The sequence below is a fragment of the Pleuronectes platessa genome, chromosome 7 (assembly GCF_947347685.1).
Source record: "Pleuronectes platessa chromosome 7, fPlePla1.1, whole genome shotgun sequence".
In the NCBI taxonomy this organism is placed as follows: domain Eukaryota; kingdom Metazoa; phylum Chordata; class Actinopteri; order Pleuronectiformes; family Pleuronectidae; genus Pleuronectes; species Pleuronectes platessa.
Genome location: NC_070632.1, coordinates 25,841,220 through 25,868,995, shown reverse-complemented (window position 1 = coordinate 25,868,995; position 27,776 = coordinate 25,841,220). Strand labels below are relative to the sequence as shown.

General features: G+C 40.8%; 2 protein-coding genes across 6 annotated transcripts in view; one reads left to right on the top strand and one right to left on the bottom strand.

Annotated features, from left to right (window-relative positions):
• The window catches only part of poc1b (POC1 centriolar protein B), a 56,193-nt gene extending 39,089 nt beyond the window's left edge, over positions 1-17,104 (bottom strand). Inside the window, exons 1-10 of one of the 2 annotated variants that reach the window (XM_053427337.1) lie at positions 16,794-17,104; positions 14,129-14,213; positions 12,953-13,124; positions 12,658-12,837; positions 11,810-11,917; positions 11,174-11,289; positions 10,750-10,883; positions 10,512-10,580; positions 8,459-8,611; positions 7,173-7,250 (exon numbers count right to left, since the gene is read on the bottom strand). In XM_053427337.1, coding sequence (XP_053283312.1) covers positions 7,173-7,250; positions 8,459-8,611; positions 10,512-10,580; positions 10,750-10,883; positions 11,174-11,289; positions 11,810-11,917; positions 12,658-12,837; positions 12,953-13,124; positions 14,129-14,213; positions 16,794-16,817 — 1,119 coding nt within the window. In that variant the 5' untranslated portion in view covers positions 16,818-17,104. The remainder of the gene's footprint in view (positions 1-7,172; positions 7,251-8,458; positions 8,612-10,511; positions 10,581-10,749; positions 10,884-11,173; positions 11,290-11,809; positions 11,918-12,657; positions 12,838-12,952; positions 13,125-14,128; positions 14,214-16,793) is intronic. The other variant, XM_053427338.1, reaches the window with a different exon arrangement.
• cep41 (centrosomal protein 41) lies at positions 16,457-26,113 on the top strand. Of its 4 annotated transcripts, XM_053427343.1 has the most exons (12): positions 16,457-16,736; positions 17,532-17,621; positions 18,026-18,089; positions 19,228-19,275; positions 19,798-19,859; positions 20,187-20,256; positions 20,341-20,485; positions 21,943-22,088; positions 22,171-22,238; positions 22,883-22,997; positions 23,927-24,133; positions 25,266-26,113. In XM_053427343.1, exons 3-12 carry the CDS (start codon positions 18,029-18,031, stop codon positions 25,394-25,396), a joined length of 1,053 nt encoding a protein of 350 aa, XP_053283318.1. In that variant the 5' UTR covers positions 16,457-16,736; positions 17,532-17,621; positions 18,026-18,028; the 3' UTR covers positions 25,397-26,113. The 4 variants fall into 4 exon arrangements, with proteins under 4 accessions (XP_053283318.1, XP_053283317.1, XP_053283315.1 ...); XM_053427342.1 differs by lacking the exon at positions 17,532-17,621; XM_053427340.1 differs by lacking the exons at positions 16,457-16,736; positions 17,532-17,621 and adding an exon at positions 17,634-17,727 and having other exon boundaries at positions 23,927-24,127.
• The last annotated feature ends 1,663 nt before the right edge of the window (positions 26,114-27,776 follow it).

Below are 27,776 nucleotides of genomic sequence, written 5' to 3'. Positions count from 1 at the left end.
TGGCGTCACAGCTCACGTCTGCAGGGACACGAGAGATGGCGCAAGAAACCAAATCTAACCTTCTGCAATCTAATCACCTCTTAAACACACACAGAATTACTTTGAAACACTGCTTTAACCTTTACCCTTCACAATGTATAGCTAACCTTAACCTTATCCTAACTTTGTCTCAAAACTTGTGTTTAACTTAAACTGATGCACGACAAACCTAACTTCAAAACAACCAGCTCTCCTTTGGAAGATTTTTTCCTTTTCTATGAATACACGTGGACCCTTAGGTCCTCATAAAGACATTTACACCATACACACACACGTTATAACTTTCCACTTTCTTCCCTGGCCTCATTTCACGCTTGCCACAATGCATGTGATTCACAGCTGACTTGATATCTCGTCAGTGCATTGGACTTGACACCGTCTGTGTCATTGCATAATTTCTGCTGCCATTCATCTAGAGGAGCAACTCACACAAACAACAGACTGTAGAACGATTTGAGAGACAACCACGCACAAAACTCATACGGCTATCGTCAAATAAATGCATTTATCTTTTACATGTTAAAGACGGATACATTTTCAGTTTTGTCCAAATTCATCCCAAACAGAATTGAGACAAATGTGTGTGACTATGAGGCAAAGTAGAATGTCACTCAGTAGAGCTCATACATTCACCCAAGCAAAACACTCCCCCATGGAACCACATTTAATTCCACTAGATCCGGATTTATCAAGATCCATTAATTATTCTCTGAGAAATAAAGGAATATGTTGAAAAACGCACTCAAATGAATGCAATGTTAAAGAAAGTGACAAAAGAAATTGAATGGTATCTTCCTTGGTTCATATTCCAGACTTTCACAAGGTTTCATTGAAATTGGTTAAGTAATTTTTTGCCTAATTCTGCTTAATTAGAATAACAAAGTGCTGCGAATAGGTGCACTGTATGAATGTCATCAAGACTAGAAAAGCGCTATATAAATACAAAACCATTTACCATTTAAAACAAACAAACAAATTTAGACGAATATATAACCTCCTTGGTGGAGGTAATTATGTATTATTATTATTATTATTAATAATAATTTTATTATTCAGGGGATAATGCTGAATCCACATAAACAGAAGAGCGGTCCTACTCCAAACACATTGTAGACTATTAATAAGGGATGTAAATTTACTTAAAAAATACCAATTTACTTTAATATTAGTTTATTCACATTATTCAACTTTCTGAACCCCCATAAATGAAATTACATTTAGATGAAAAAGTATCCAACCGGAGGAAACTATTCAGGTGGCAGCTGGAGCCTGTGGAGCCCTTCGATTACAACAAACCTCATTTTGCACCAGTGCAATCTGGATCACTGACCTGTCGGGCTCCCTGAAACCTCATTTTGAGCCACTATCATGATTATCAGAACGAAATTTGGCTTGTATCACAATGTAACCATTACAACTTCTGTTTGTTTATTTATATGTGCTTAAAGACGGATCTGTTATCCAGAGTGGATTCCAAGGTCGGGGATGAAAGGGTTTAGTGCCGGAAGGACACTGGAATAAATGCGATGTCATTTTATGGCAACTGGTGTGTCTCTCACAGCTCTGCAATGTCAATGGGGAGCAAGGGCACAACCCTGAGCCTCTGTCCGCTCTACAATGGCATTGTGTTTTCTGATAACCCGCCATTCAGAAATACTGAGTCCTGCTGGTGTTGCTAGCTCTCTGCAGAGCTTAATGGCTCATAGCAGAAGAAAGATAGAAAGGGGTCAAACAAACTTACCGAACACCTGATGTGTTGTATTTGCTTTCACTGTGTTTTCTCCAAGTTTGCATGATTAAAACAAAGCATATTGATTTGGTTGTTTGTATATTAGTTATATTATTATTAGCTGATTTCTTTCCATAACATGATTAAAATACAACATTGTGAATAGATAAGTTCAATACCGCTGAAGTAAAAAAGTAAAGTAGAAAAAAGTGATAAAAGGGGCACTGCCCTAGATTAAGGACACAAAGGTGTAGCAGGACCTCTAGTGCAGGGGCCTCCCCATCATGCCGCCCACGTATCCACCTCAGGTCATTTGCATCTCCCATAACATCTCTAAGTTTGTCTGTCAGGCTCTCCTACTCCTTCTCTCTCTGTTTCCGCCCACGCTTGGACCCATTAGGGCGATGAAGGGGAAACACAGGCGAAGGGCGGAAGGGAAAGCACTCTGAGGACATCAACCACAGTGGAAGGAGGAGGAAATGACCAGAAGGGAAGAGGAGAGGATGAGAAGAGGAGAGTAAGAAGAGAGGAGAGGTTCCCTGTGATGGAAATCGGGTGATGATAACTGACAGGACGAGTAGCACTGGGGGCTCCCTACTCTGAACCAATCTAACCAGGAATGACCCTCACACACACAGTGACTCGTGGACACACATCAACAGACTGTAAACGCACACAGACTAATACATATGACTTTGTAAATTCACATAACCGCTGACACATGCACAACTCACTCACTCGTCCATAGAAAGTAAATATACATGGGAGATGTGTTTTTTTTAATCTTGTATGATCAGCTTCCTTAAAGACACAGGTCTCCACAACGTGTTTTGGAGGTGTGCGCATCAGCTCATCTGCAACCTGGGTTTACTGATAAAACCCTTTTCTGCATATGCCTGCGAAGTGTTTACGTACATCTTCAGAGGAGGCACAACTATAGTTAACCACACAAACACACATCTAAGAACAGACACACACACACATCCATAGACACAGCTTACAGGAGGCAAGGAGAAGGGCTGGGTGTGCACAAATGAGTCTCTGTGTGCATGCTTTACATTTTAACACCAACACACTCATATTATCATATTAGCCAATGCACTCACACATTGGCTGATGTACTAACGAACCAGCGTTTGTCTCTCTATTTGTGGAGAGGAGGAAATTGATGTACATGTATTAACTGTGTGTTACTCCAGAGAGCTAGTCAGGCAGGCAGAACTCCAGCAAGTCTATTATTAGAGCTACGGCTGCCTGGTTGGGGCCCCCAGGGGGCCTGGGCTCTGGGGCTCTCTCTCTGGGGCTCTCTCTCTCTCTCTCTCTCTCTCTCTCTCTCTCTCTCTCTCTCTCTCTCTCTCTCTCTCTCTCTCTCTCTCTCTCTCTCTCTCTCTCTCTCTCTCTCTCTCTCTCTCTCTCTCTCTCTCTCTCTCTCTCCTCCCTCTCTCTCCCTCCCTCTCTCTCTCCCTCTCTCTCTCCCTCTCTCTCCCTCTCTCTCTCTCTCTCTCTCTCTCTCCCCCTCTCTCTCTCCCTCTCTCTCCCTCTCTCTCTCCCTCTCCCTCTCTCTCCCTCTCTCTCCCTCTCTCTCCCTCCTTTTGGGCGATTCATACAGGGAGCAATGACATGTTCTTTTATCAACACCACAAAGGAAGGAGAACAATAAATAGAGAGAACAAGGATGAGATGGAGCAAAATCTGAGCGAGAGCTTGCTTTTGACTACATTGTGATGTTAAGTCAAAAAATGCCAAAAATATGGCGACGCCTGCGAGCTAGTTCTGGCAGGCAACTCGAGCTGCGCTGCGCCAATCACGTGACATACATCATGTGACATACATCATGTGATATACCTCAATCTCCACAACCATCTATAATACACACCCACCTTATCAGGTGGTCTATTTAACCAGAGAGACATTTCCCATCAACCCCTCTTGCTCGCACTGCTGCTGCAGTATGGCTACCTGTTGCTACAGTCCCTCCACCACCCCAGCATCCACCTGTAGGCCCAGCATCCACCTGTAGGCTCCAACGGGGGGTTACAAGTATTTGCTCATCACTCCCATCATTCCTGTGTAATCATATGGGGGAGTGATTAAGTTGGAGCCTAGACGCCAAACACTAAATCTGTTGTAATAAATATATTACATGATCAAACGTGAGTTGTCTGACAGAATTACGTTTTTTCATACGGTAAAGAAAGAACCTGTGTAATACACACAGGTTCTGCAGGTTTCTCTTAGTGCAACAGCGTAAGGATAAATACGACCTACCTAAATATGTTGTAGACCTAGTATGTTATATCTCAACATATTTAAGGATTCAGATTATGTTATTTTAGGTTTTTTTTATAGATTTTTAGGGCCCTGCAGAAAACAGCCAGATAGTTTATGCAACGAAACTCAACCTTTTTGGTTGTCTGCAAATGACTCTGTTGCTAATTTGCCTCCAAATGTTGTTGTCATCTTTTCTGTGGGTGCCGCTATTTTCAAAATCTGTTGAGCCATGGTGGGATTCATTGCTCATGACAACCAACTGCTTCTTCTCCTTTAAGTTTAAACTGCTATATATTTGACACTTCCTGTATGTCAGCTCTTCCAGTTTGATGTTTAAACTCAAACTCCAAGCTTTACTTATTCGTACCTATGTTGATTTACTAATGTATTACACTTACTTTGTAGATGTTTACTTTAAACTATTTACATAAAATGATCTATTACATTAAAACCATCCCTCTGATGGTTAAAGTTAGTTCCCTGCATTCATCTACACACCTCCATTGGATAATTCAAGTCATGAATGGGTGTTCTGTGGTCTTGGGTTTTTCTGGACTCTGAATCCAAACCACTTATCTGACTTGGCCATCCTCACTCTAAATTACTTCTACTTGGATGGGTCCATTCATGGCTTTCCCCCCACACAGCAACCAGCCGCAGGAATGGAGACACTAAGAGAAGCAGGGTGCCATGCTACAAAAAATTCCACAACAAAAGGAGGCATAATTTGTAAAGACAAAATGTTTCTACATTTGTCCTACAATAAAAAATTGATAAGGAGAACATTAAAACAAACTTTTGGTTGTTCAATCTAAGTGTGAAGCTGTTTTTTTAAAGATCATAACCATGACCTTACATTAGTGTGTCAACTTTGCAGTGAACTGAAAAGACACAACCTGACTGTGAGTTAAGAGTCTCATAAAGACACAGCCCTTAAGGAAAATCACAATATGTCCAAAAGAAAATGTGCCTAAAGTACAAATATCACTATTAATCATTAAATGTTAATTTAAAAACTCTAAAAACTCTAAAAACTCTAAGGTATAGCTTGTACATATGAGTGGGCCGGTGTCTTTTGCTTCTCCCAAAGTACAGTTAAACAATACATACACTATGTATAACACAACACACCGTGTAGCTCAACTGCTGAGAATTGTGGGTGTGAGGCATCTGTACTTATGTGTTTTGCCTTTTGCATTAATCGGCTGAATACAAAGCACACTAATCAACCTGCCCATGCCTGATTAAATTATCCTTTCCATTTCTCTTAAGAAATAAGATCTACAGCGAAAGAGAATTTTTTTCCCAAATCTACATTCATCTGCTAATGAATTTACACAACAAACACAAGCACACTAACCCTACACATGTGTGTACTTAGGGTGTCGACATAAAATACAAATATTACTATGAATCATTAATCATTAAGTGCATAAAGCAGAGAAGGCAATACATCACATACACATGAGTATTCTATTTCTTGTTATGAAGTATTTTGTGATCCCCTGCTTTAACATGTAATGTCCTGATGTTCTTGTTTACAACAGTAGAGGGCGGTAATTCATTATAAAGTCTGTGGAGACAGGCTCCTGATTCCATTCCAACTACTCATGAACCACACCAAGGAACAGCCGCATGTGATGGGACATTTCTAAGATGCCAGAGAGGAAAATTGTATTTCATGCCACTGAAATTCCCTTGTGCCACTACACAACAAATTCTGGTGTAGTTTACAGCACTCTTGAGTCCCTTATATGGCTCTGGTTGACAGACCACACGACCTTGCTTCCAAACCACTCACATATAAACCCCCTTGAAAATTCTATGCAACATCTCTGAGTAAGTTCATGAACTTCTGTGACAGCATGTTTTTTTCCCCAATACTAAGTTAATCTGTACATGAAGACCCACCTATATCAATCGTATGTTTCGACCTGGTTATCCAAGATCTGCATGAGTGGAGTAAGCGGATAGCACTCATTTACACCCAGGATTTTCCTCGGCAACATAATGCAAACTCACTATTCAAGTTCAAGACCTGGTCACGTCCCAGAGCAACAAAAAAGGACCCCACAGAGGAACCATTAGGCAACACACAGAGTGGACTTACGAGTTTGCTGGGTGAAGACAATTACAAGTAGGTGGCTTTAAAAAAAAGTGAACAGTAATAGAGAAAATTCCCTTAATTTATTTGATAAAATAAAATTTACATAAAATCTTCTCTGCTGATAAACCAGGTAGGATAAGTTTTCTAACTTCACTCTGCAAATTTTTTTATCCTAAAAGCTCTGTACACAACGTCCAGCACACAAACAATTAAAGTGACAGTATATTGTAAAACCGTTCTACTGTCACTAATGACGAGGAATAATTCTGAAGTAGCTCTGGAGCATTAACACAGGACAAGAGAACAGGCAGGATTAGAACGGACACTGTGCTAGTCATGTGAGTTTGTTGTTCCCTCAGGCAGCTTTCAGAGCTTTAGCAAGATGGTCTGACATAAGACTGACTGGTCTGCACTGCCACCTGGTGGTCATATGAGCCTTTCACCAAATAAACACAACGTTTCTGTAAACATTAATGTAAAAAGGTACGAAAGAGTAATTTTCAGGGACATAAGATTTCCATTTCATTTCATTTCCCCTAAAAGTGGACACTTTGATGACACCACTGCAGCAGTATGGAGGCATGTGTTGGTTTTTCTGTTGTTTTATTACCTCTGATGAAGGACTCACCATTGACTTCAGTTGTATTGGACTCTAAATAAGTTCACTCCCTGAGAGTCCAGAAGTTTTTTGTGGACACTTCACCCCCCCCCCCCCCCCCCCCCCCCCCCCCCCATAGTGGTGAGTAGATAATGAGTGAATTTTCATTTTTGGATGAAATATTCCTTTAACTGTTCTATGTTACATATTGTGTAACTGCTGTAAGATCTCCAAGTCATTAGTCCTCTTAACATGTGTTTACCCTCAAGAAACCACATTTCTGTTGCCATTCTCTCTATGCAATCACACATTTGTGATAATAAATATTCCCCCCCCCAAGTACCCTGAATAACTATCCAAAGTATGATTAGGAATTTGGCTTGTCTTCTTGAAACTGTGTAAGTTAAGATTTAGTAATGCAATCTTACCATGGTGCTGTGAACAGCATGGCCCAACTCTATGACATGTGGGTCAGCTGACCGTGTGTCTGCCAGTGTTTGACTGATCTGTGGAGATAAAGAAATTTCACAGCTTCTCCACTTTTAACCATCAGAGAACAGCTCTTTCTTTCTCTTCGACAAAATACTCTGAAAACAGATGATATGAGAGGAATGTCAAATGAATACCAGATCAGGTTACCTTTACCAGATGCTTTTTATCTGTACAGTAGAAGGATGAATAGGTGAAGAGCTTTAAAGGAGACGTATGATTTATAGGGTTTCATAGGTTTTTCTTTACTCTCGTGTCTTAAATAGGTTAAGTTAAAAAGCACAAAGTAAAAGTAAAGAGAACTCTTCTCCACCACAGAAAACACTGTAGGTGCTGAAAACCTCATCAGTCGTCCAGCTGATGAATCTGCATCATCATGATGTCATGTGACATCACAGTGCCCTTCCATTTGCCGAATGCAAACGCCTAGTGGCTAGTCTGATAGGCTCCTCTACAAAGCTAGGTAGAGTGACAGCGGAGTCCGACATATCCTACTCGGCCAATCACAACAGTGTGATTGTGGGCATGCTGGCCAACTCAAACCTCATCCTTCCACCAAGTTTCAAGGTAATTTGCCTGTAATTTGTTGTCATCAAAAACACGACTGTTTGCGGTCCTGGCTCCTAAATGGTGGAATGAGCTCCCCATTGACATCCGGACATCAGAAAGTTTACACATCTTCCGCCGAAAACTAAAAACACACCTCTTCCGACTTTACCTTGAATTAAAAAAAAAAAAAAAAAAAAAAAAAACACTAACAACTTTTTGAAACTAACACTTTAGTAGCACTTAAATGGCACTTACTTATAGCACTTTGTAGTTTTGCTTTATTTTGAAGAAATTGTACTTTCTTGATTCTTGTCGTCCTTGGTATGTACCCTCGGGTTTGATGCACTTATTGTAAGTCGCTTTGGATAAAAGCGTCAGCTAAATGAAATGTAATGTAATGTAGTAGTTTTGGGGTAATTTTACTAAAAATCCAACAAACCAACTTACAAACCAACCAAATCCGTGTATCATTCGTTCTTTTCATATTCAATTAGAAAACCAAAATCTGAAAGTTAATAAACAAGTCACTATTTCATTATTCATTTATGAATAACGAATGGTACACGGATTCAACTAACCAAGCAACAAATAGACAGGGGTGAAAAAATAACCTCTTTGGCGGAGATAACAAGACACTATGAATATGAATTGTGATGTTAAGTCAAATTGAACTGACCTGAATGGCTGTGGACTGCGGGTGATGAAGGTGGGGTACTCTGGGGTGGATGTCGGTGAGGTGGGGAGGGGGATCAGGGGTGGACCTCCGGCTGTGTTGTTGCAGGACCTCCTGGTAGGATTTGGTGTCAAAGTTTGTCCTCCACAACAGCACCTGGGAAACCAAGGGAGCGGCAAAATAAATATGATCCAGGTTCTCTCTTCATTTTCCACTTAAGAAAATAAAAGGATTACACAGACTAAGTTTTCATGGCCACAAATAGTCTATTATTAACCTGATTAAGTCAGTAGTGTGAATAAGATACTGCCATGTAAACAACATTTCCTGAATACCCTCACCTGAATATGGTCATAATATCTTCAATAAATCATTATCAAAGTGAGACATGTGGAGTTTTCTGATCTTAGCCCAATTATGTTGATCTGTAAACAACCTAATTGTATTATAACGTCCTCTTGATGTTTTCACAGCATTTTGCAACATCGACATACAGCAACTACCGCCAAAATGGAAAAATGTATAGGAGTTGCGATAATAAAAAACCAAAAGGGTGCATACAGTATCATACCTTAAAGTATTTCACATTGGGCATTTTTTAACTGGGGGAAGAACATTGAATGTAAGGAAATAGTGGAACTATTGACGTGAGTCAGAATCAGACTATGCTCTGTAAGAATAATAATAATGACAGGAATTCACTTAAAAACACCGCTAAATACCATAACAGAAAAACAAAAGTCTGAATGTTGGTGTCCATGTAGTGTTGCACGGTGTACCGGTACTAGAAAGGTACCGCGGTACCCTTACGTTAAAAACGATACGGTTTTGCATATTTTTAGTACCGGTACTTCATTGAAATAGCAGCAATCAGAGCGCACTCGCTGCTCCGCTCCCAGTCACTCTGCATGCAGACTGCGAGGGGCGGGGCTGCCAGCTCTCACACATGCAGGCGGCCCTCACTCACAGCGAGTGATCTCAGTGGAGACATGGATCTTGCCGACCGTCCTCGGCTTATTGAAAAGAAAGATGCGCGGAGTAAAATCTGGAAATTATCTGGCGCAACCGGACGGAGACATAACAAGTGGGGCGCGCGAACGGGAGGGTGAATGTGCGGCGCGACAAATGCTTTGACTTCCGCATCTCTTTAATGGCGGAGCAGTAAAACAAGTCATTATTTCTCCGGAGCCAGGGGCCGCAACCCGCGGCTCTTCAGCCCCTCTGCAGCGGCTCCCTGTACAGTGTCCATATGTTGAACGGTAACGTGAGGGAACGTCACGTTAATATGTCACGGCTCCTGGTTTTATCATGCTGGCCTGATACGATGCTGATTTGACAAATTAACGTTCACGTGTGTGTTTTTGCGCACTTAGAAACATTAGACGTCACCCCAGTCACTTGAATGTGTTCTTGCCCTATTGCATGTATTCTCGTTTAAGACGTTGATCTAGCTTTCAATTTGGCTGCAAGAACGTAGCTCAGTTCATTGTCAAAATTAAACTTAATTAAGAAAAAAATTAAGAAAACGTTATACATGCAAAATAACCTATAATTTCACTTATGTGGGCCTGTAGGCTAATACTAATATGAATGCCATTTGTTAAGTGTCCAAAAAGCTGGGCATGAACAAGCTGGTAAAAAAGGGAACCTTACAGATTTTATTATTTATTACTATCAGATAAACCAGTATCGTATCGTATTTGTGGTATAGTGATATTTTGGCAGATATAGTATCGAAGTCATAATTTTGGTATCGTGACAACACTATGTCCATGTAAATTGTCTGTATCTTTTGAGAGCTTTTCTAGACTTGATGACCACTGAAAGCGCTTACAGTACAGTTTTGCCATTCACCCATTCACAGATACATTTGGGCAGCCCATTTTTTTATAAGGCGCCATTCGGGGTTCAGTATCTTGCACAAGGACACGTGATGGGGAAGACTGGGATCCAACCGCCGACCTACTGGTTGTAGAATGACTCCGAACTCACCGAAGTAACAAGCTATTGAGTATATAGGATACACAGGTTCATTACTGAGTCATGAAACACCAACCTGACTATCAGCTCCACCTGAAGCAAACTGATTTCCAGTCCTGGAAAAGGCGACTGTGGTCACAGCACCCTGCAAAACCAAATGTTGGTGATTAACAAAACTTACAATGACGAAGAGCATCAAGGACTATTTCAGAGAAAATATTGGAATAGCAGCTCAGACTGCCTAAATTCTGGCAAAAAATCTGATAATGTCAGATTGGTGTCTGTGGATGAACTGAGCTGTGCTGTGGCACCACCTTGTGTCCATGCAGGGTGTAGATGAGGCGTCCCTCCAGCAGGTCCAGAATCTTGACCGTGCCGTCAGTGGAACCGCTGATCAGGTAGTTGTTGGATGGGTGGAAGGAAAAACTGTTGATTCCTGCACTGTGGACTGATCCGAACGGGAACATACAAAGATTAGCCACACACACACAAACAAGCAATACACATTAGTAATATAATAAATAATTTACTCTGACAGAAGATATATTAGAAATACTGAGTCTAAATCCTCGGCAGGATAATAAAGGAAATAATTCCTCAGCTGACAAACTGGAAATACAACCAGTCAGGATCTTCTGCATTATCTAACTATTTGAAAGCATGTTTTAGATAATGACAACATTTTCCAATCTGGATATATAATTAATATTGTACTGTAGCTCTGAGATTTTGACATACCCAGATAATGCTGAATCAGCTTGTTGGTCCGTAGATCCCAGATTTTTAATGAACTGTCAGCTCCTGATGAAGCAATGCAAGTGCCGCTGGAGTTGAACTCAACAGACGTTGTTGACCTGTGATGATAAAAACCGAGTTAGTGACCTATAGCAGCTACCATCTAAATAATACACAGCAATTCCATCTATGGGAGAAACAGAGGAACGACTACACCAGTGGTTTTTACATTTTGCTCATCAATCAACAGACATAATACAATAAATAGTCCAGAGTTAGCTTTTTAAGATCATTTTCATATATTGTCCCTGGGCAGTTTTTACAAGGCAACCTGAAAAAAAATCATAAATTATTGGTAATATCTATGGATAATTTATGTACACTCATCATCTAAACTAACTGTCCAGGCGCTACATAAACCCATGATTTTAACTTTTTAATGCTGCTATAGTCTAGAAAATTAGATTACAAACTATGCTCATGGACAATTCTGTTGTTTAGAAAAAAATAATATAATGAATTAAAAATATAAAATTTAAATGGATTTTGTATGGATAATTACACAAAAATGTTTGATTGATTTAGAATTTTAATCTTTTGAAGAATATAAGGACACCCATGCAGGTTCTGGGAACTTACCCTCCGTAGTCAGAAAAACAGTTGATGCATTGTTTGCTGGATGTGTCCCAAAGTCGGACTGAGTGGTCGTCCCCACAGGAAGCTATGAGCCGCCCATCTGGAGAGAACCTGCAGCAAGGAAAAGACAAAAACCATCAGATGGAAACATATAATAAACACACCAGAGCCACGCCTGACTAATAAGTAGCTTAGGCCGACCTATCATAGATGGTTCATAAGCCGTTTTTCAGACATGACCTGCGGATGAGTATTGGGTCCGGATGTTCTCTGCAGTTTTCCAGTCACACATTCACAGCGCGTCAGGAAATTCGGATGCATGATGTATTGATTCTGGTGCGAAGATCACATGTTTTTGTTCGCATCGCCTTGGCATCGGCCTCTGCTCTTATCACCACAAACTCTTCTGACATCTTTGCATCTGTCTCGTATAGGACCTCATCACCCGCCCCACTCGCTCACGGGGAATCCTGCAGGGGATCTCCTGCTGTGTTCCCACATTCACTCATTTATACTTTCTGCAAACTTTGGGAAGTCAGGCGGAGAAAGTCCAGAGAAACACAGGGGGCTCTCACTTGAACATTTGCGTTCACATATAAACCTCTTCTCCGCCAAGTTTAGCGTACGTCTGAAAGCAGCTATAAATACTCTGAGAGACCTTAGATAGACAGTTATGTGTCCTTCCTAATCATGTCTATAATGACTGATTAGTGGAAAATGTTGCTGCAAAATTATCCAAAATTTAAGATGTCCTAGTAATTTCTGAATGCATTTCTACATATTCAACATGTTTAATATACATGCGCATTCTAATGCTATAGCTAGAGAGGGTGCTGACAATCATGCTGTACCTGGCACAGCGCACCCAGTTGGTGTGCTGGTTGAGGGAATAGATGAAGCACTGTCTATGAACGCTCCACACTTTGACCGACTTGTCATCAGACGCTGTTACCAGTCTCTGGCCATCATGGGAGAATGCAACACTGCGTACTGCGGCAGTGTGAGCTTTAAACACCGTTGACTCTCCTTTCCTGTGACACGACACACAAAAATACAGACCATTCATTCCGTATCACTGTACATTTATTGTACTTAATGAATAAAAAACGTATGATTAAAGCAGTTACAGTGACTTTGAAAACCTACATGGAAGGTGTCCACAGTCTGACTGTTCTGTCCTTGGAGGACGTTGCCACCAGGTTACCGAATGGGGAGAACTGCACCCCAGTGATGACATCTTGGTGGCCAACAAATTGGAAGGCCCTCAACTTAAGAGTCAGATTCCAGATCATCAGGCTCTTGTCCACTGACCCTGAGGCTGGAGGAAGACAAAAGAAAGATGATATAGTGAAGATTAACTAAATTACCTGGACAGTAGAATCCGTACTGCTCCCGTGCAGGAGAACTGTCATTGATTTAACTACACCCTCAGGGCTCCTTTTAAAATACTTCCTCTCATCTACTTCTCATGTACTTTGGGACCTAAAGGTCCCCTCCCTATAATCCCTACATGACACTCTCTCTCTCTCGCTCTCTCTGTCTCTCTCTCCATCTATCTGGATAGACAAAGATCTATCTGTATATCTATCTATCAATCTAGATAGATACAGGGTCAACACAGCCTGGCCTATGTCACTGATTAGCAACACATTTCTTTGCATTACTAGTTTTTGTGTAGATGCCCATTTAAAAAAAAAACTTTCTCATATTATGTCAAGGGGCAGCATCAGTATTATTTAAACTGTATATTAGAGACATAGGAGCAGAATTTGAAATTCCTAAAAAAATACACACCCTTGGCAAATGTCATGCCGTATGCATCAATACAGCCAAACATTCCAAAAAATAATAACTTAAAAAGCCCAACATTTCCTAATGGTTTAATTTTAGTTAACTCAGATGCAATAGCTCAGAAAATTATCAAGTTTTTGAAGCCAGTGTCTTTTATATCAGTCAGTTTGTGCTTTGCCATTATGTGGAGTGTGCTGTACATGAGGATAGAACAACATTTGAGTTTGGATATTCCCATTTCTACATGTATAGTATACAGTACAATTGTACATGTAGCCTATGTATAGATTTACATGATATATTCCAAAGAAAGTGTTTGTTTTACCACTAAATGTTACAGATTCAGATTCTCTACATTTTCCATATTTGGAAATGTAGTGCATCATTGTATAAAAGACGAGAAAATAAATGTCTTAACAGTGTTCTTAAGTTTATATTAGATATTTTTGAGAACCAAAAGCATGACATATGATTACAGCCAACTATCTTCTGTAAATATCTGAGGCTCAAAGCAGCAGCAGCATGTTTTACCCAGTTGTTTGTTGTTTGGACTGAAGTCTGCACATGTGACAGCATCTTTATGACCCTTGAAGTGTCTCTCCAGGGTTGGATCATCCTGCAGAGAGAATGCTCACAGTCAGTCAGCAAAACTTTTCATTTCCTCTGCAGATTAAATGGTGAAAATGTTGTCTGACAAGAATTTTGAAAGAGTTTTCAATTTATATTCAATTCACTGTCAATAGAGTAGCAAAGGATCTCAAACCGATTTATTGATTGAAAAATAGTTGCTGTTGATCGATTACTGAACAAATAATCGATTCTGGCAGCCCTGCTCCTGAGTGAAGGTTGTGGTTTTAAACCGTTCTTTATGAGCAGAGATCGACAAACACTTGATTAGAAGCAAAGCATTTCACAAATCTGAGGTAGATCAATGGAGTGTTTTAACTCCTCAATGTGCTTACACAATGAATAAGCAATATATTGCTATTGATTGAAATGATATAGCATAATTATTGATATTGTTTTATTGCCAGCCCTAGATAGCAGATTCATGAACACACAAACACACAAACACACAGACACACAGACATACACAGACACACATACACAGACAAACAGACACAGGAGTGGGCTCTTAAGCATTAGTGAGTGAACACTGACACATGAACGAGATCTCTAGACTTTGCTGTGAAGGAAACAGTGTTGCCAACTTAGCGACTTTGTCACTAAATCTGGCGACTTTCCAAACCCCCTTTGTCAAAAGCTACTATTGACATACACCAAACACCAAACACATATTGACATACACCAAACACATAATACATACTCATATTGATACACCACATATATTCCTTAAACCATACTCATAGTCAACACTTTATATCACACATTCCAGCTCCCTGATTCAGTTCGCACTTCGCACAGAGACAGTGAGTAGACCTTGGCCCACAATCTCTCCCCCAGACAGCACACTAACGCAGCTGCACTGATACATCAACATTATCACCTCTGGTAACCACGACAATGGAGTGCACGTACGACATCTTCATCACGCGTCATTCCAAGAGGATGAGGCACTGTCCCGTCTAGATGCAGCGGCCTCCATCTAGTTTTGACCAATCCAAGACGAACCCCAGTCACGCCCAATATAACAATATATAATCTATGTGCGCACTCTGTTTAAGCGTCTTTCTTCCTGTGCAGCCTCCTGCGTAGAACTAGAGACCCATGCATGTTCAATTGCTGGACACCGCGTTTCCTGACCTGTGACCTCTGAATAAACTTGCTTAACTTCAACTTGAGAACGACGACTCCTCTCCTTTGATTTCCACCCGCAACACTACTAGCGACAAATCTGGCGACTTTTTCTGGTGATATTAGAGACTTTCTGGTGTTTTGGAGACTGACGTTAAAGCACGTATCGTTCTGCAGTTACTGTCCTCAACGAGCAGCGGGTGCTGCCGTGAGCCGCTCCACCGTCCCAACGCACTCACAGGCGGTCAGTCTCCCAGTAGCCTTACGCATCAGTCCTAGCTGCAGTCAGAGCAGAGAGGAGACCCACACTCCGCGTCCTCCAGACTGCAAATGAATCCCGCATGCGCAAAGCCACCGCTGATACTGCCCTGTAAGTGTCAATGTATCTTCACTGTCACTGGAAAATATGAGTCATGAGTCATTGAAATCAGTCTCTTCATCGATGCAGAGTCCACATCTCTCGTGTGGAACGTGGTGAAACTAAACCCTTTCAGGGCCCTGAAAACTAAACCAAAAGTTAAGAAGAAAAAAAAAATAACTTGCTCTGCCAGAGTATCTCTTTTGGATCATTTTGCCGGTCCCAAGCCCGGATAAAGGAGGAGGGTTGGACGTAGAGCTAGAAGTTCCACCCCACATAACAGCCTTTTGATAAAATTTGATATTCTAACATTTAGCAATACAGGACAAAATCGATTTATGTATGTGGGTCTAGATACAGCATTAAAGTCATGAAGTTATTTTGAGAAGTGATGGTCTATTTCAATGGCAAAATAAAAAATAAAAAAAGAATCAACAGAAGAATACGGAAGCGTATTGCATTCACTTTTATTTTTTATTTTCTTGGGCATTTGTCTCGGAATTTCCGAGATAATTATCCCAGAAAAACTGAATAATTTTTTGGTGAAGAGAATGTAATACGCATCTGTAGAAGAAAGGTTATTTTAAGTTCTAAACATATTGAGGGTGTTTTTTCTCACTTTCTGTACGTCCTATAGCGACCATTACATTATGCAAATTGGGCGATGACGTCATTTAGCGACATCTAGCGACTTTTAGGACAGCCAATAGCTACTTTCCTTACTGAGGAGTTGGCAACACTGGAAGGAAAGACTGTTTATATGGTGCAGGGCTGGGATGCAGGTACTTCCTGTGGGACACTGCGTTCCTTGACCAAGTGTGTTCGAGTTTACAAATCTGACAGAGACATTTCACCAGGATATCGCTGAACCTGACATCAACAAAAGTCTACAACTCCTTCAACGGGCCAGCACAGAGGAACCAGGGTGTTCTTCACAGCCTCGTTCAGCAACAAATCCTCTTAGCACATACGCAGCTAGCAAACTCGCCGACTCAGCTACCATTGGCACAAGTATACATTATCAGAGTAAGCGCACGCTTTTCCTCATTAGCTCCTCTGTGAGTATTAAACAAATGTACTCACCAGGACAGACGCCATTGTGGGCATTAGCTGTCTGCACAGAGCTGATGTTGTCAAAAGGAAACTTGTTGATCTTCCATTACTGTCAAACTGTGCGCCTTCCGCAACTGTCCCAGACCCGACCTGTCGATCCCAGATCCCACCGCAGCGCTCGGTCCAACGGGATCTCAGTGAAATTAACTTGTTTCTTTTTGAGCATCGATGGAAACTGACTTTTGTTTTTTGCGATGGCGGCAAAATACACTCAGTGTTTCTTCCTCGGAGTAACTGTCCACCTGTGGCTCGAGGATGCAGCAGTGAAGAGAGTGCTGCTGCATTCAGGGACCTGGTGGGGAAATTATTTTACAAACAAATCAGTTGGGAACGTTGTAAATAGGGAACGCTAACCTACTAAGGTGAACATGGGTGAACATCAACAAAATTCACTTGAAATAAAAAAACTAAAATAGTAGATATGAGGTTTTACAAAAATTTGATAAAAGACCTGATTCATTGGGCAATCCCTTCATCAATAGATGCAAACATTAAAAAAGTTAGGCTCCATATCAACAGAAGGGAGAATGAAGCACTGAACTTGTTTAAGCTGCTTGAAATAAGACACTCTATTTATTTATTTATGCTTTTGTTATGTTATATTGTCTGTAATACTCTATCAACTTTGTTGTAACAGTTGTCTCCAAAAGATATATCCAGATTAATAACGGTTATTTCTATGTGACGTGAATGCACCACGCGATGAAGGTGGAGCGTCCCTCGCTGCCTAGCAACTAGCCACTCTTATCAAATGGAAGCGTTCTGGAGAGTGAGTATCGGCTTCTATGATTGGTCCAAGTAAGTGCACCGACCAATCATCAGCGAGGTTGTTAAACTTGGACGTTAATGTTTGGTATTCTGGTTTGAAAGGATGTCGCTCAAACACGGCATCGGCAGTGTGCAGGTAATGTTGGATAAATAACATTTAAAGTCCTTTAGTTACCTGCTAATTGTCGGTGCTGAATTAGTTTTATGCACCGTGAACACAGTGTGGGCTAACTCAGTCAGATGTAGCTGTCCTAGCTAGCGAGCTAGCTGTCATCTCTGTTAAACCATATCCACAGTACACCTGTAAGAATTTAAAGCTGGCTTTAGTCCGTTACGTTCTTCTACGTGATGGTTATAATGTTATTTGCTTTATAAACAAAATACTTCTGTGTACTAAGCTATAGAGAAACTCCACATTGTTCTTTTCCTTCTAGTTCATGAAAAGAAGAATACCGAGAAACGCAAAGTACCAACACGTCAAGACCCGATTGGATACAGGTACAGGTTTAAATTATTTAGGTGTCATGCTCACAGGGTACTCTATTCCCACGGGTTCACCGGACACCATAAAGTACTTGTTGTAGTTACACATCCCATATCAGGCTCTAGAAGTCAGGACCCCTCAGCTCTGGAACTCACTGCCCTAAGGATCTGAGACTTAAAAACTGTGACATCCTTTAAATCACCTATCTTTGTAATTTAATGATTTGTAGCACAAAGTTTGATCGCCAACATGTCTTATCTGTGTTATTATTATTATTCATATTTTGTATTGTTGGGGGCGTTCTTCCCTTTATTCATTTTATTCCTTTTTTTCATGGCTATTGTTTTTGTTTCTACGGTTGGGTGTTTATTCCATCTATTTTCTATATTATTTGAAATCTTTTGATTTATTTGCTCAGTCCAGAAATGGCCTAGTCCTTGTTTATTCATATAAAGCACTTTTTAACTTTGTTCAAATAAAGCTGCATAAATTTAGTTTATTATTAGGATGTATCGCGTCATTTCAAGGATGGGAAGATTATAATAATCAAATTAAAGTGGAATAATATAGATATATGGTATTCTACTAAAATGTGTGTCCCTCCTGACAGGACAGTAGAACCAGATATGAATCTCACTCTCTATTTCACTTAGTTAACACAATAAGCAGAGTATGTCCTCTTCTTGAGATGCATTTGGATTGTTGTTTTTGATCTAAATTATAATTAACATAAGGTTATATATTGTAGAAAATAATCATGTATAAAAAAAACACGATAAAAAGAGACTCTGTAGCCTATGAGTCAGTTCGCAGGTTGAGGAACCTGTGTACCAATCTGCTGTACTTTTCATCTCCCTGCCTGGTAAAGTCACTTAAGCTGCAAAGCTTTCCAGGGATGCGTCAATTGCCCGTTGGGGTTTTATGTTTGTTTATTTATTAATTGAATGCAATTTCCCATGTAGGTGGACAATAAAGTTCTACTCTTTTCGATTCTATTTGATTTTGCTCCTTAACATCACAAGTAACCTGTTCAGGGAAGGACACATCTCTCAAGTAGAACAAAAATGTCAGGGTCTTAGTATAAACCATTTGACATCTGAAACAACTCAGCTTTAAATCTTCTTCATATTATTGTTATGTTTCGTTTTGTAGGATGCAGCCTTACGAAGTACATGGAAAGACTGGAGGATATTAAAAAAAGTGAGTAACTTGTTTGAAGAGGAGAGAAGTTCAGAAGTTGCAAAGAAATAACATTGTTGGCTGTTGGTTTATATATATTCATTCATGATTTGTTATGCTTGTATGGTTTTGTCTGAATGTTTCCTTGACCAACCCAATGTTTCTAGTCTGACATTCACAATTCATCTTTCTTTCTGTCAGCTGGTTCAATAGATGTGAGATAGAGCAGGCCATTTTTCCAACAATCTTTGGGTTCTCATACTACCCCAGTTAATTAAGCAATTAAATAAATGTTCATTTGTGACTTGACCTTCAATTTCTCAGTATCTTCAATGGAGGATTGCAGTATTCACAATAGTGTGGCCAGACAAAGACTGCAGGGATGTGATTGTTGGATACCAACAAGTGTGAGCTAGTGTGCAGGGATAAAACTGAGTCTGATGTGGGGAAAGTAGTAGCAGCTGTGGATTGACGGTATACTGAGAGTAGACAGGTTAGAGCTGTTGTAGGTGAGTTTTTTTTTTTTATTCTCCATTTCCTCAGATTACAGGTACCGTGCAGACGAAATATTTAAGCGGTTAAAGGTGACTACATTTGCCCAATTGGTAAGTTTTTATTTCCTTGCTATATGGTAAAGTCCTGCTGGGTTTACTATCAAGTGATTATCCATTTATTTGTTCCCTTTACTTTGGAGATGACTGAATGAATGTAGTGAGCAAACCTGATCTGTTCACTGTACTTAATAATTAATAGACTACTTGTGTGAATAGTTCTGCACAGACAGCTTATAACAAACTATTCAGCTCAGTTTGTTACCTTCATTTACGGACACCAGGATACCATTGTCCATGCACTTTTACTTCCTGTTAGTTTTAACTGTTTTTCTTGCTGGTACATGCATTGCTGAGTTTCAAACTTTTTTTACTCACCAGATACTTCAGGTAGCCTCTGTGTCAGACCTGAATAAATATGAGAATGATGGTGACTCACACTGCCCAGACGGTAAAAGTTATTCTACAGCTTCTAACATATTGAACTTGGCTCTGAGAGTGGGTGACAATCTGTTGATTTCACACTCATTTGCAGATGCCCTGTCAGAGATGTCTGATGCAGACCTGGAGAGTTTGTCCGAACACACCAACGGTGCCCTACAGATGTCACCACTTTCTGATCCCCATGATGCAGGTGACACCAGGGAGAACTGCTACACTTCAAGGTCAACGCTGCTAAGGTAAGAATGACCTTGCTCAATATCTCACATACCATTTTACCCATTGTTAGGAGGATAACCTTTATCCAACATGCTGTGGATGATGAGGGCAAGTATTTTCAGCAAGTGTTGCACTTAAGGGAACTGTACCTCTGTCCCAGAGGCTGCATTAAGACGATCTGACAGAGTCGTCCACCGGCTGCACTGTAGAGTATAAAGCTGTTTTCAGTCATGAACTAATGATTGTCGGTACAATGGGCTCCAGAGTTTGCCTTTCAATCAAAAAGCATTAGGAGATTCTCCGTTAAGACATGTTCACAAAAACATGAAAACTTTCCTGCAACTCAAAGAGTCTGATACTAGAAAATTAATTGGCAACTATTTTGATAATCATTTCATAATTTCAGTCTTTTTTTCTCATAAAAAAACAAATCAAACATCACAGTAGACTGAATGTCTTTGTTTTGGTCTGTTAATTGGACAAAACAATACATTTTTGTGAATTTTTGACATTTTATACATAATTCTTTGAGAAAATAATCATTGGATTATTTTCAATATAGCTCAAATAATTTTTTGTTGCAGATTTAACATGGATATTAATCATTAAACTATAGTAACTGTAAAGCAACATTACTCGGTTGAACTTTTTTTAAGTGTACCACATAAAACAACAGTATACCTTATGGAACCACTTTTAAATTCACTAGATCCATATTTTTCTTCATCAAGATCCATGAATTATTCTCTGATCCTGTTCAGACCTAAGTTTAAAGATGTGTCCGATGTCACTGTTTATGTTTGTCTGTGTGTCCTCATGAGGGAGAGAGAGGAGTCAGGAGGCGTTGAATGAATCCCATGCGGTTGCAGAGAAGAAAGATTTCAACAATTTGAGAAAAGCATTAGTCATGATGTCCTGGTCAGTGTTGATATTTTGGTGATGGCCACAAATAATTCAGTGTACAGGCACAGATAAGAATACAAATAGGTTCAGTTCACAGATAAACTGTTGCAGGTCAGAGGACATCAGCTGAGTAGGAGGTCTTTCATAACTGGCCCAGGAAACATTCGCGTTCACACTTCTAAAAATATGTGGACACATGTGGCCCAGTCCACCTCCGAATGTGGTCTGGCGTGATCGGATCACTATCTGATCCAAGTACGTTCACACCTGTACTTGCTGTCACCTTGTGATTGTATCCAGGTACATGGTCAATAACACCCTATCTCACAATGCTGAAGAATGTTACAAATCCTGAATCCATCCTGATCCAGATCAAAATGTATTCAGTTCCCTCCTGACCCATACCACATCCTTCCAAAAAGTTTCATGATAATCCGTTTAGTCGTTTTTGTGTGATCCTGCCAACTAACAAACAAACAAATGCTGACGAAAACATAACCTCTTTGGCGTAGGTAATATAGGCAAAGGAATAAAGACTAAATATTACAATCTCCTAACCGTTGTCCTCTCACAGCGTTGTCAGTGGTGTAGGAGAGCTGAGCCTCGGCATGAAGTGTCAGAAGATGGACAATGATACTGACAGGCCCTACCCCGACTGCCCCTACCTGCTGCTGGACGTGCGTGACCTGGATCAATACAACTGCTGTCACATTATCAGCGGTATGTAGCAGAAAAATGATCATCAAGCTCTTTATGCCTAATAGAATAATGTAAACCTCCTTATCATTTGTATTTCTTATAGCACACAGTTTCCCGATCGCCCACCTGTCTCGAACAATGAACCCCTTTTCCAAAGAAGTGCTGGAATATGTATCCTTTAACACAAACTGGCATTAAACACTTTCACTTTAGATATTTTCCCATGTCAACCACAACATCAGGGCGTTTTGAAATGCAGGTGTGATGGAAATCTGAAATCTTTTGCTGCTCTATACATTTTTAAATATCCTGCTTGACCAACATAAATCATAATGCCTTAGAGAAATTGTCTACATAGTGTGCTTTTCACACAATCCAAAAAATAACCAGTAATATTTTATTCCATGGTTGTGGTCTTAGCAAACTTAGGTACCTCGTCAGTTTACCTCCAGGTTTTCGTACTAAACCTTGGTTAAAACCTCTACAGCGCTTTAACCCATCTGGGATCAAATCCCTCTAGAAAAAACTATCTTTAGCACTATGTAAGCAGGTACAAAATATACTTGAATTTTCAGATTCTCACCAGATTGATCGCAGCGCTGAGACAATCCTGGTTCAGGTCTCGGTCTCTCCATCTCACTCTTCCTTTAGGGAAGTTGAGGTTGGAAACTACTTTTTTGTGCTGGAATATGTATCCTTTAACACAAACTGGCATTAAACACTTTCGCTTTAGATACTTTTCCATGTCAACAACAACTGACCTGCAGGTACAACTTATTATTGTCTTGTCTGAACTTAACCCACACTCTGTTTAGAAAAACACAGCAGGGAAGATCATCATTGTGTATGATGAGGATGAGAGAATAGCCAGCCAGGCAGCCACCACCATGTGTCAGCGAGGAGTCGAGAATCTGTTTATGTTGTCTGGAGGTAAGTCAGACTTTCTCTAAATCATATAGGGAATAATTTTTTACCATTCTATGGTTGTAGTCGCGAGAGGGGCTGGAGCTTACATTTCTGCATTTCAATAACTCATGTATGAGTATATAACGGAATATAAAGAGGTACTGCACACTTGAATGTGTTTTTTTTGGTCTGTAAACTAAATCATATGACTGCTCATGACTGTATTGAAATGCATGAATGCTGGTTTTAATATCACTCATTACAAATTTTATGAGAAAAATCTAGATTTATGTGGTAACATGGCTCATAATGCGACTTAATGTATAAAACCATCTTGAACCTTGCAGTACCATGTAGAATCAACAGTTTGGGACTTTAACTATTTAGTTTATATATTTAAAAACTCTATTAGGCTTTTGATCACAGCGCTCCTCAGATACAGCTTAGCACCAGCTGTCTTTGTACCAGCCACCTTTTCCAGTAGTTCACGTTGCTAGGAATGACTGCTCTTGGCCGTCAGGAAACTCTGGAGGCGACAATCCTCTTTTGGGTTGAAAAGTGTGTGTGCTGCTACTGGAGTCAATGCTCATAGCTAGACACACTAGATAGCTTAGCTTTATCCCTCTTTGTTCAGTATGTGACCAAAGACACAGGGGTGTTTCCTCCCAGTTGCTAATCCACTGCATCTATCTGCTTGATTTTTATCTGCTGTCCAAAATGTTTACAAATCTACTGGTTTGTGCAGGGTAGAGAGAGATGAGGGTAGCTGTGTTTTAGTTCGGCCTTCAAGGCATTTTTTGAATTTCCAGGGAAAGACACTTCAACCAAAACTTATGGGTGAAGTTACACTTAAGAATGTTATATTAGTCAACCCATGACACAAATTTGTAATATGAACTAATAAAAAAAAAATTGTGCCTGAAGAGAGCCGTCGTCCCTCTTTGTTCTCCCAGGTCTCAAGGTAATCGCTCAGAAATTTCCAGAAGGGATGACGACGGGTTCCTTCCCGACCACTTGCCTGTCGTCTCCCACTTCGTCAAAGTGGAAAAAGAGTTCTGTTCAGCAACAGATGCAGGCGGCAGAGATGAGGAGGCGCTTTACATCAGATGAGCTGACTAAGATCCAGGAGCAGCTGGAAGAGATACTCATCCCAAGTAATCGTAAGACCACACTGTTAGAAGGTTTTGCTGAAAATAAACAAGTAGTTTGGTTCAAAATGTGAGTAAATTATATGATATAGTTCCCATTGTGAAATGTTTGGCTTTGATCTATTCAGGTGCTTTGAAGTCAGAATGTGGATTTATGTTTTTTAAACTACCCATTTGTAGTGTTGCAGAACCTGAGGCTCATTCACAGTTAAAGATGAGATAAAAAGCTGGAGGAGGAGAGCCTGTGGTCTCTCTTTCTCTCACTCTTTGAATCAATCCACAAAGCAGCAGCATATTCTAGTTTGAGTTGGAGATGTCCAGTCGTCTAGTTTTCTTGTTTTGGTTTTGATTTAGATTGAGTTTAATAGTGATGGCCCACTTCGTCAGCTTTTCTGTCATTAATTTAGTTCCTTTATGGCTTGCGTTTTTTTTTATCAAATAAACTCTTATTTCGGTTCATCCAACCATTTATCTATGGTGTCCTTTTAACATAGTATGACCTCATCTAAATCTTTGTTTATTGATTGCTGTGGGATGGTTACAGGTTTATAAGTGATGAAAACTCATGTCATAATTTTTGCCAACTTTCTCAGTTCCCTTCTGACTCAGACCTTGAATTTTGGTCCATGATGCACTATTATCACTGTCGGGGCAATTCTGCAATCCCACTCTGACAACAAGGAACGAGACACACCTCTCTTACAGTATTGTCACATGTAATGCTCAGAGCATGGTGCACAAGTCAAAGGTTGGTTTGTAATATGCACAGCGATGGGAAGCAGTTGTTCTCTTTATACATTTGGATGGTTCCTCCCCCTCTTGTTGAGGTTGTTTCTAAGCCAAAGGTCAGGATCTTCTGGTGACATCAAGGCCTCAACACCTTAGTTTAGGCAATCAGACCAAGATTCATTCAGTTGTACAGGATTTAGCATGGTCAAGGTTACATTGTATAAGATTCAATCATGATCAATAATAGGGGAGATGAACATGATTACATTGTGCATGTTCAAAATGTTACATTTCCCTTACATCGGGCCAATTAAACATGAATCAAAACAAGATTTCCACTTGGTAGAAGACTGACAAATGTTTTTAATTCATTTCATTTCATATTCCTCACCAGTGTTTGTGTGTGCATTCACAGAGAGCAGCAGATCCAGCCGCATGTCGACCCTCAGCTCCCGCTCCAACATATCCGGCGCCGGGAGTCGACTGAGTTCCTCTGCATCTGGAAGGAACAGTTCCAGGGTTCAAAGCAGTCAACCCTGGAAATAACCTTCAACGACACAGATACACAGAACTAAACATACCTCCGACCAACCAAATCAGTTGTAAAATAATTTACAGAGAAAACCCCACTCTCCATCTTTCCTTGTGGAGATTTTATGCCTAGCTCCATCACTATGACATTCCTAAAAGAGTTATAGTTTGATTTCTGCAGCGTCAAACATTGAATGTTGATGTGACATGAAGGATGTGCTCGTCTGTATTGCACAAGTTTGAATGTATGTTGCGATAATGTGATCTATTTTGTAAAAGCATGAAAGGTTTTGCTGTATTTTTTTAATAAGCCTCATGAGGTCTTATTTTAACGTGCACAGCAAATTGTGAACCACTGTAACTGATTTAAGTGACACCTTCACACAGATCAACATGCACATCACAAATTCACAGGACCAGAATGTACAGGCAGCACTTTGTTTCTTAGCAATGCTTTGGAAAACCGGTATTGATTCGTGGCCTTTGGTTCTGTTGGTGATTTGTTCCTTTGTGCTCGGCTCCTTACTACACTAACACAATCAAAATGAAGTGAATTTGATTAAGATATGGACTAATTTTGTGCTTTCCAAATCACGCTTTACTGGTTCTAATCAGGTGATCTCATCACTTGAATTTGATGGTTAATTAATGTGCACGAAAAAAGTGGATGATTGTTTGCTGTTAATAGTTATGGTGAAATTATCATTATTAAAATGAAAGCTACCTGAATCACTAAGTGTTTTGTTATTTCAGAAGGTATGTGATCTGTTCCAGTCCTGCTCAGTACATCTGTCTTTAGGTAAAAATAAGAAATTTAAATTTAAAGAAATTAAAACCTCCCTATGAGGGAGACCAACTTGGAAATTTTAAAGGATTAATTAATGATACTTTCAGGTTTTCAGCTTATTTTTTTGACATCCAGGATGCAGTAGTAAATGTTGGATGGTTGTCCATGATCTGGGTGGGTGGAGGGGGTTAGGTAGGAAGACTGGAGGAGACAGGCTTAATGAGGGATGTGTGAAAGGTGGGGTGAATCTTGAGGTTAGGATGGAAGCTTGAGGGGAGAAGTGACTGGGTTGATGACCTCAATCTCATAGGGGCTCACGAATTGCGGGGCCAACTTGCGTGACTCCACCTGGACTGGAAGGTCCCGGGAGGGCAGCAATACCTTCTGTACTGGTGTGTATGTGGGAGCTGAGATGCATTGACTGTTCCTGGTGGCAGTGTGGACTAACGCTGCCCGAGCCTCCCTCCAGATCCTACAGCTGTGGCGCAGGTGGGACTGAACGGAGGGGACGGCAATTTCTTTCTCCTGGGAGGGAAACAAATGGGGATGGAAACCAAACATGATGGTGAACGGTGTCATACCTGTGGCGGAGCTGGTGAGGGAGTCATGGCATATTCTACTCAAGCAAGTGGGAACTCCAGAATTAGGGATGTCGGGCAGGAACACAGTCCCAGTTGGCCCGATCGTCCTTTCCGTTGGTCTGAGGTTGATAGCCGGAGGATAAGCTAACAAAGTGCACTTCCTTAGAGAGCCGTCCAACAATAGTGAGTATGGTTGTGCTTCCTGCCGATGGGGGGAGAACAGTATCAAAATCCACAGCAATATAGGAACATGGTGACTGGGGATGGGCAATAGTTGAAGCAGTCCAGAGTGAGGTTGGTGGGAAACCTTCACGGGCACAGGCCGAGCAGGCGGCGACAAAGGACTGAGTGTCCTGGGCGATCGTGGGCCAACAGAAACATTGCTTAATGAATTCTAAAGTGCATTGAACTCCCGGATAGTAAGTTAGTTTTGACGTATGCCCCTACAGGAACGTCGGTCTGCTGGGCTTTCGGAACCCAGACTCCACCGCCCAGAAGACAGCGGCCACAATATACATGGGGGGAGGATGGGCTCCGGGGACTGCTGGAGGTCTCAGGGGCAGTCTGTCGGGAAAGGACATCCGGTTTCTGGTTGCAGGAGCCGCGTCTGTATGTGAGAGTGAATTTAAACATACCCAAGAAGAGAGCCCACCTTGCATGACAGGAGTTTAACCTCTTAGCTGATTGAAGATAAACCAGATTTTGTCCAAACAATTAAAGGATACTCCGCCCCCTCCAACCAGTGCTGCTCCAGAGCCAACACCACCGTCAGGAGCTCACGGTTCCCCACAACATAATTTCGCTCAGCCACTGTCTAAGTGCCTACCCCACCCCACTGTCTAAGTGCTCCTGAGCAAGGCACCTTACTCCCCCAATACCTGCTCCCCGGGCGCTTTGCATGGCTGCCCACTGCTCTGTGTGTCCTCCTGTGTTCACCAGATGGGACAAAAGCAGAGAACAAATTTTCCCCCATTTGCATGTCGTGTGTGTGTGCATGTGTGTGGGACCAATAAATGTATCTTATAAA

Excerpts from the sequence above, each read along its gene's own strand:
- cep41 (XM_053427339.1), top strand. The coding sequence starts at position 17,695 with ATGTCGCTCAAACACGGCATCGGCAGTGTGCAG. Across the intron at positions 18,090-19,227 it reads CAAGACCCGATTGGATACAG|GATGCAGCCTTACGAAGTAC; the intron begins GTACAGGTTTAA and ends TTCGTTTTGTAG. Across the intron at positions 20,257-20,340 it reads TGACTCACACTGCCCAGACG|ATGCCCTGTCAGAGATGTCT; the intron begins GTAAAAGTTATT and ends ACTCATTTGCAG.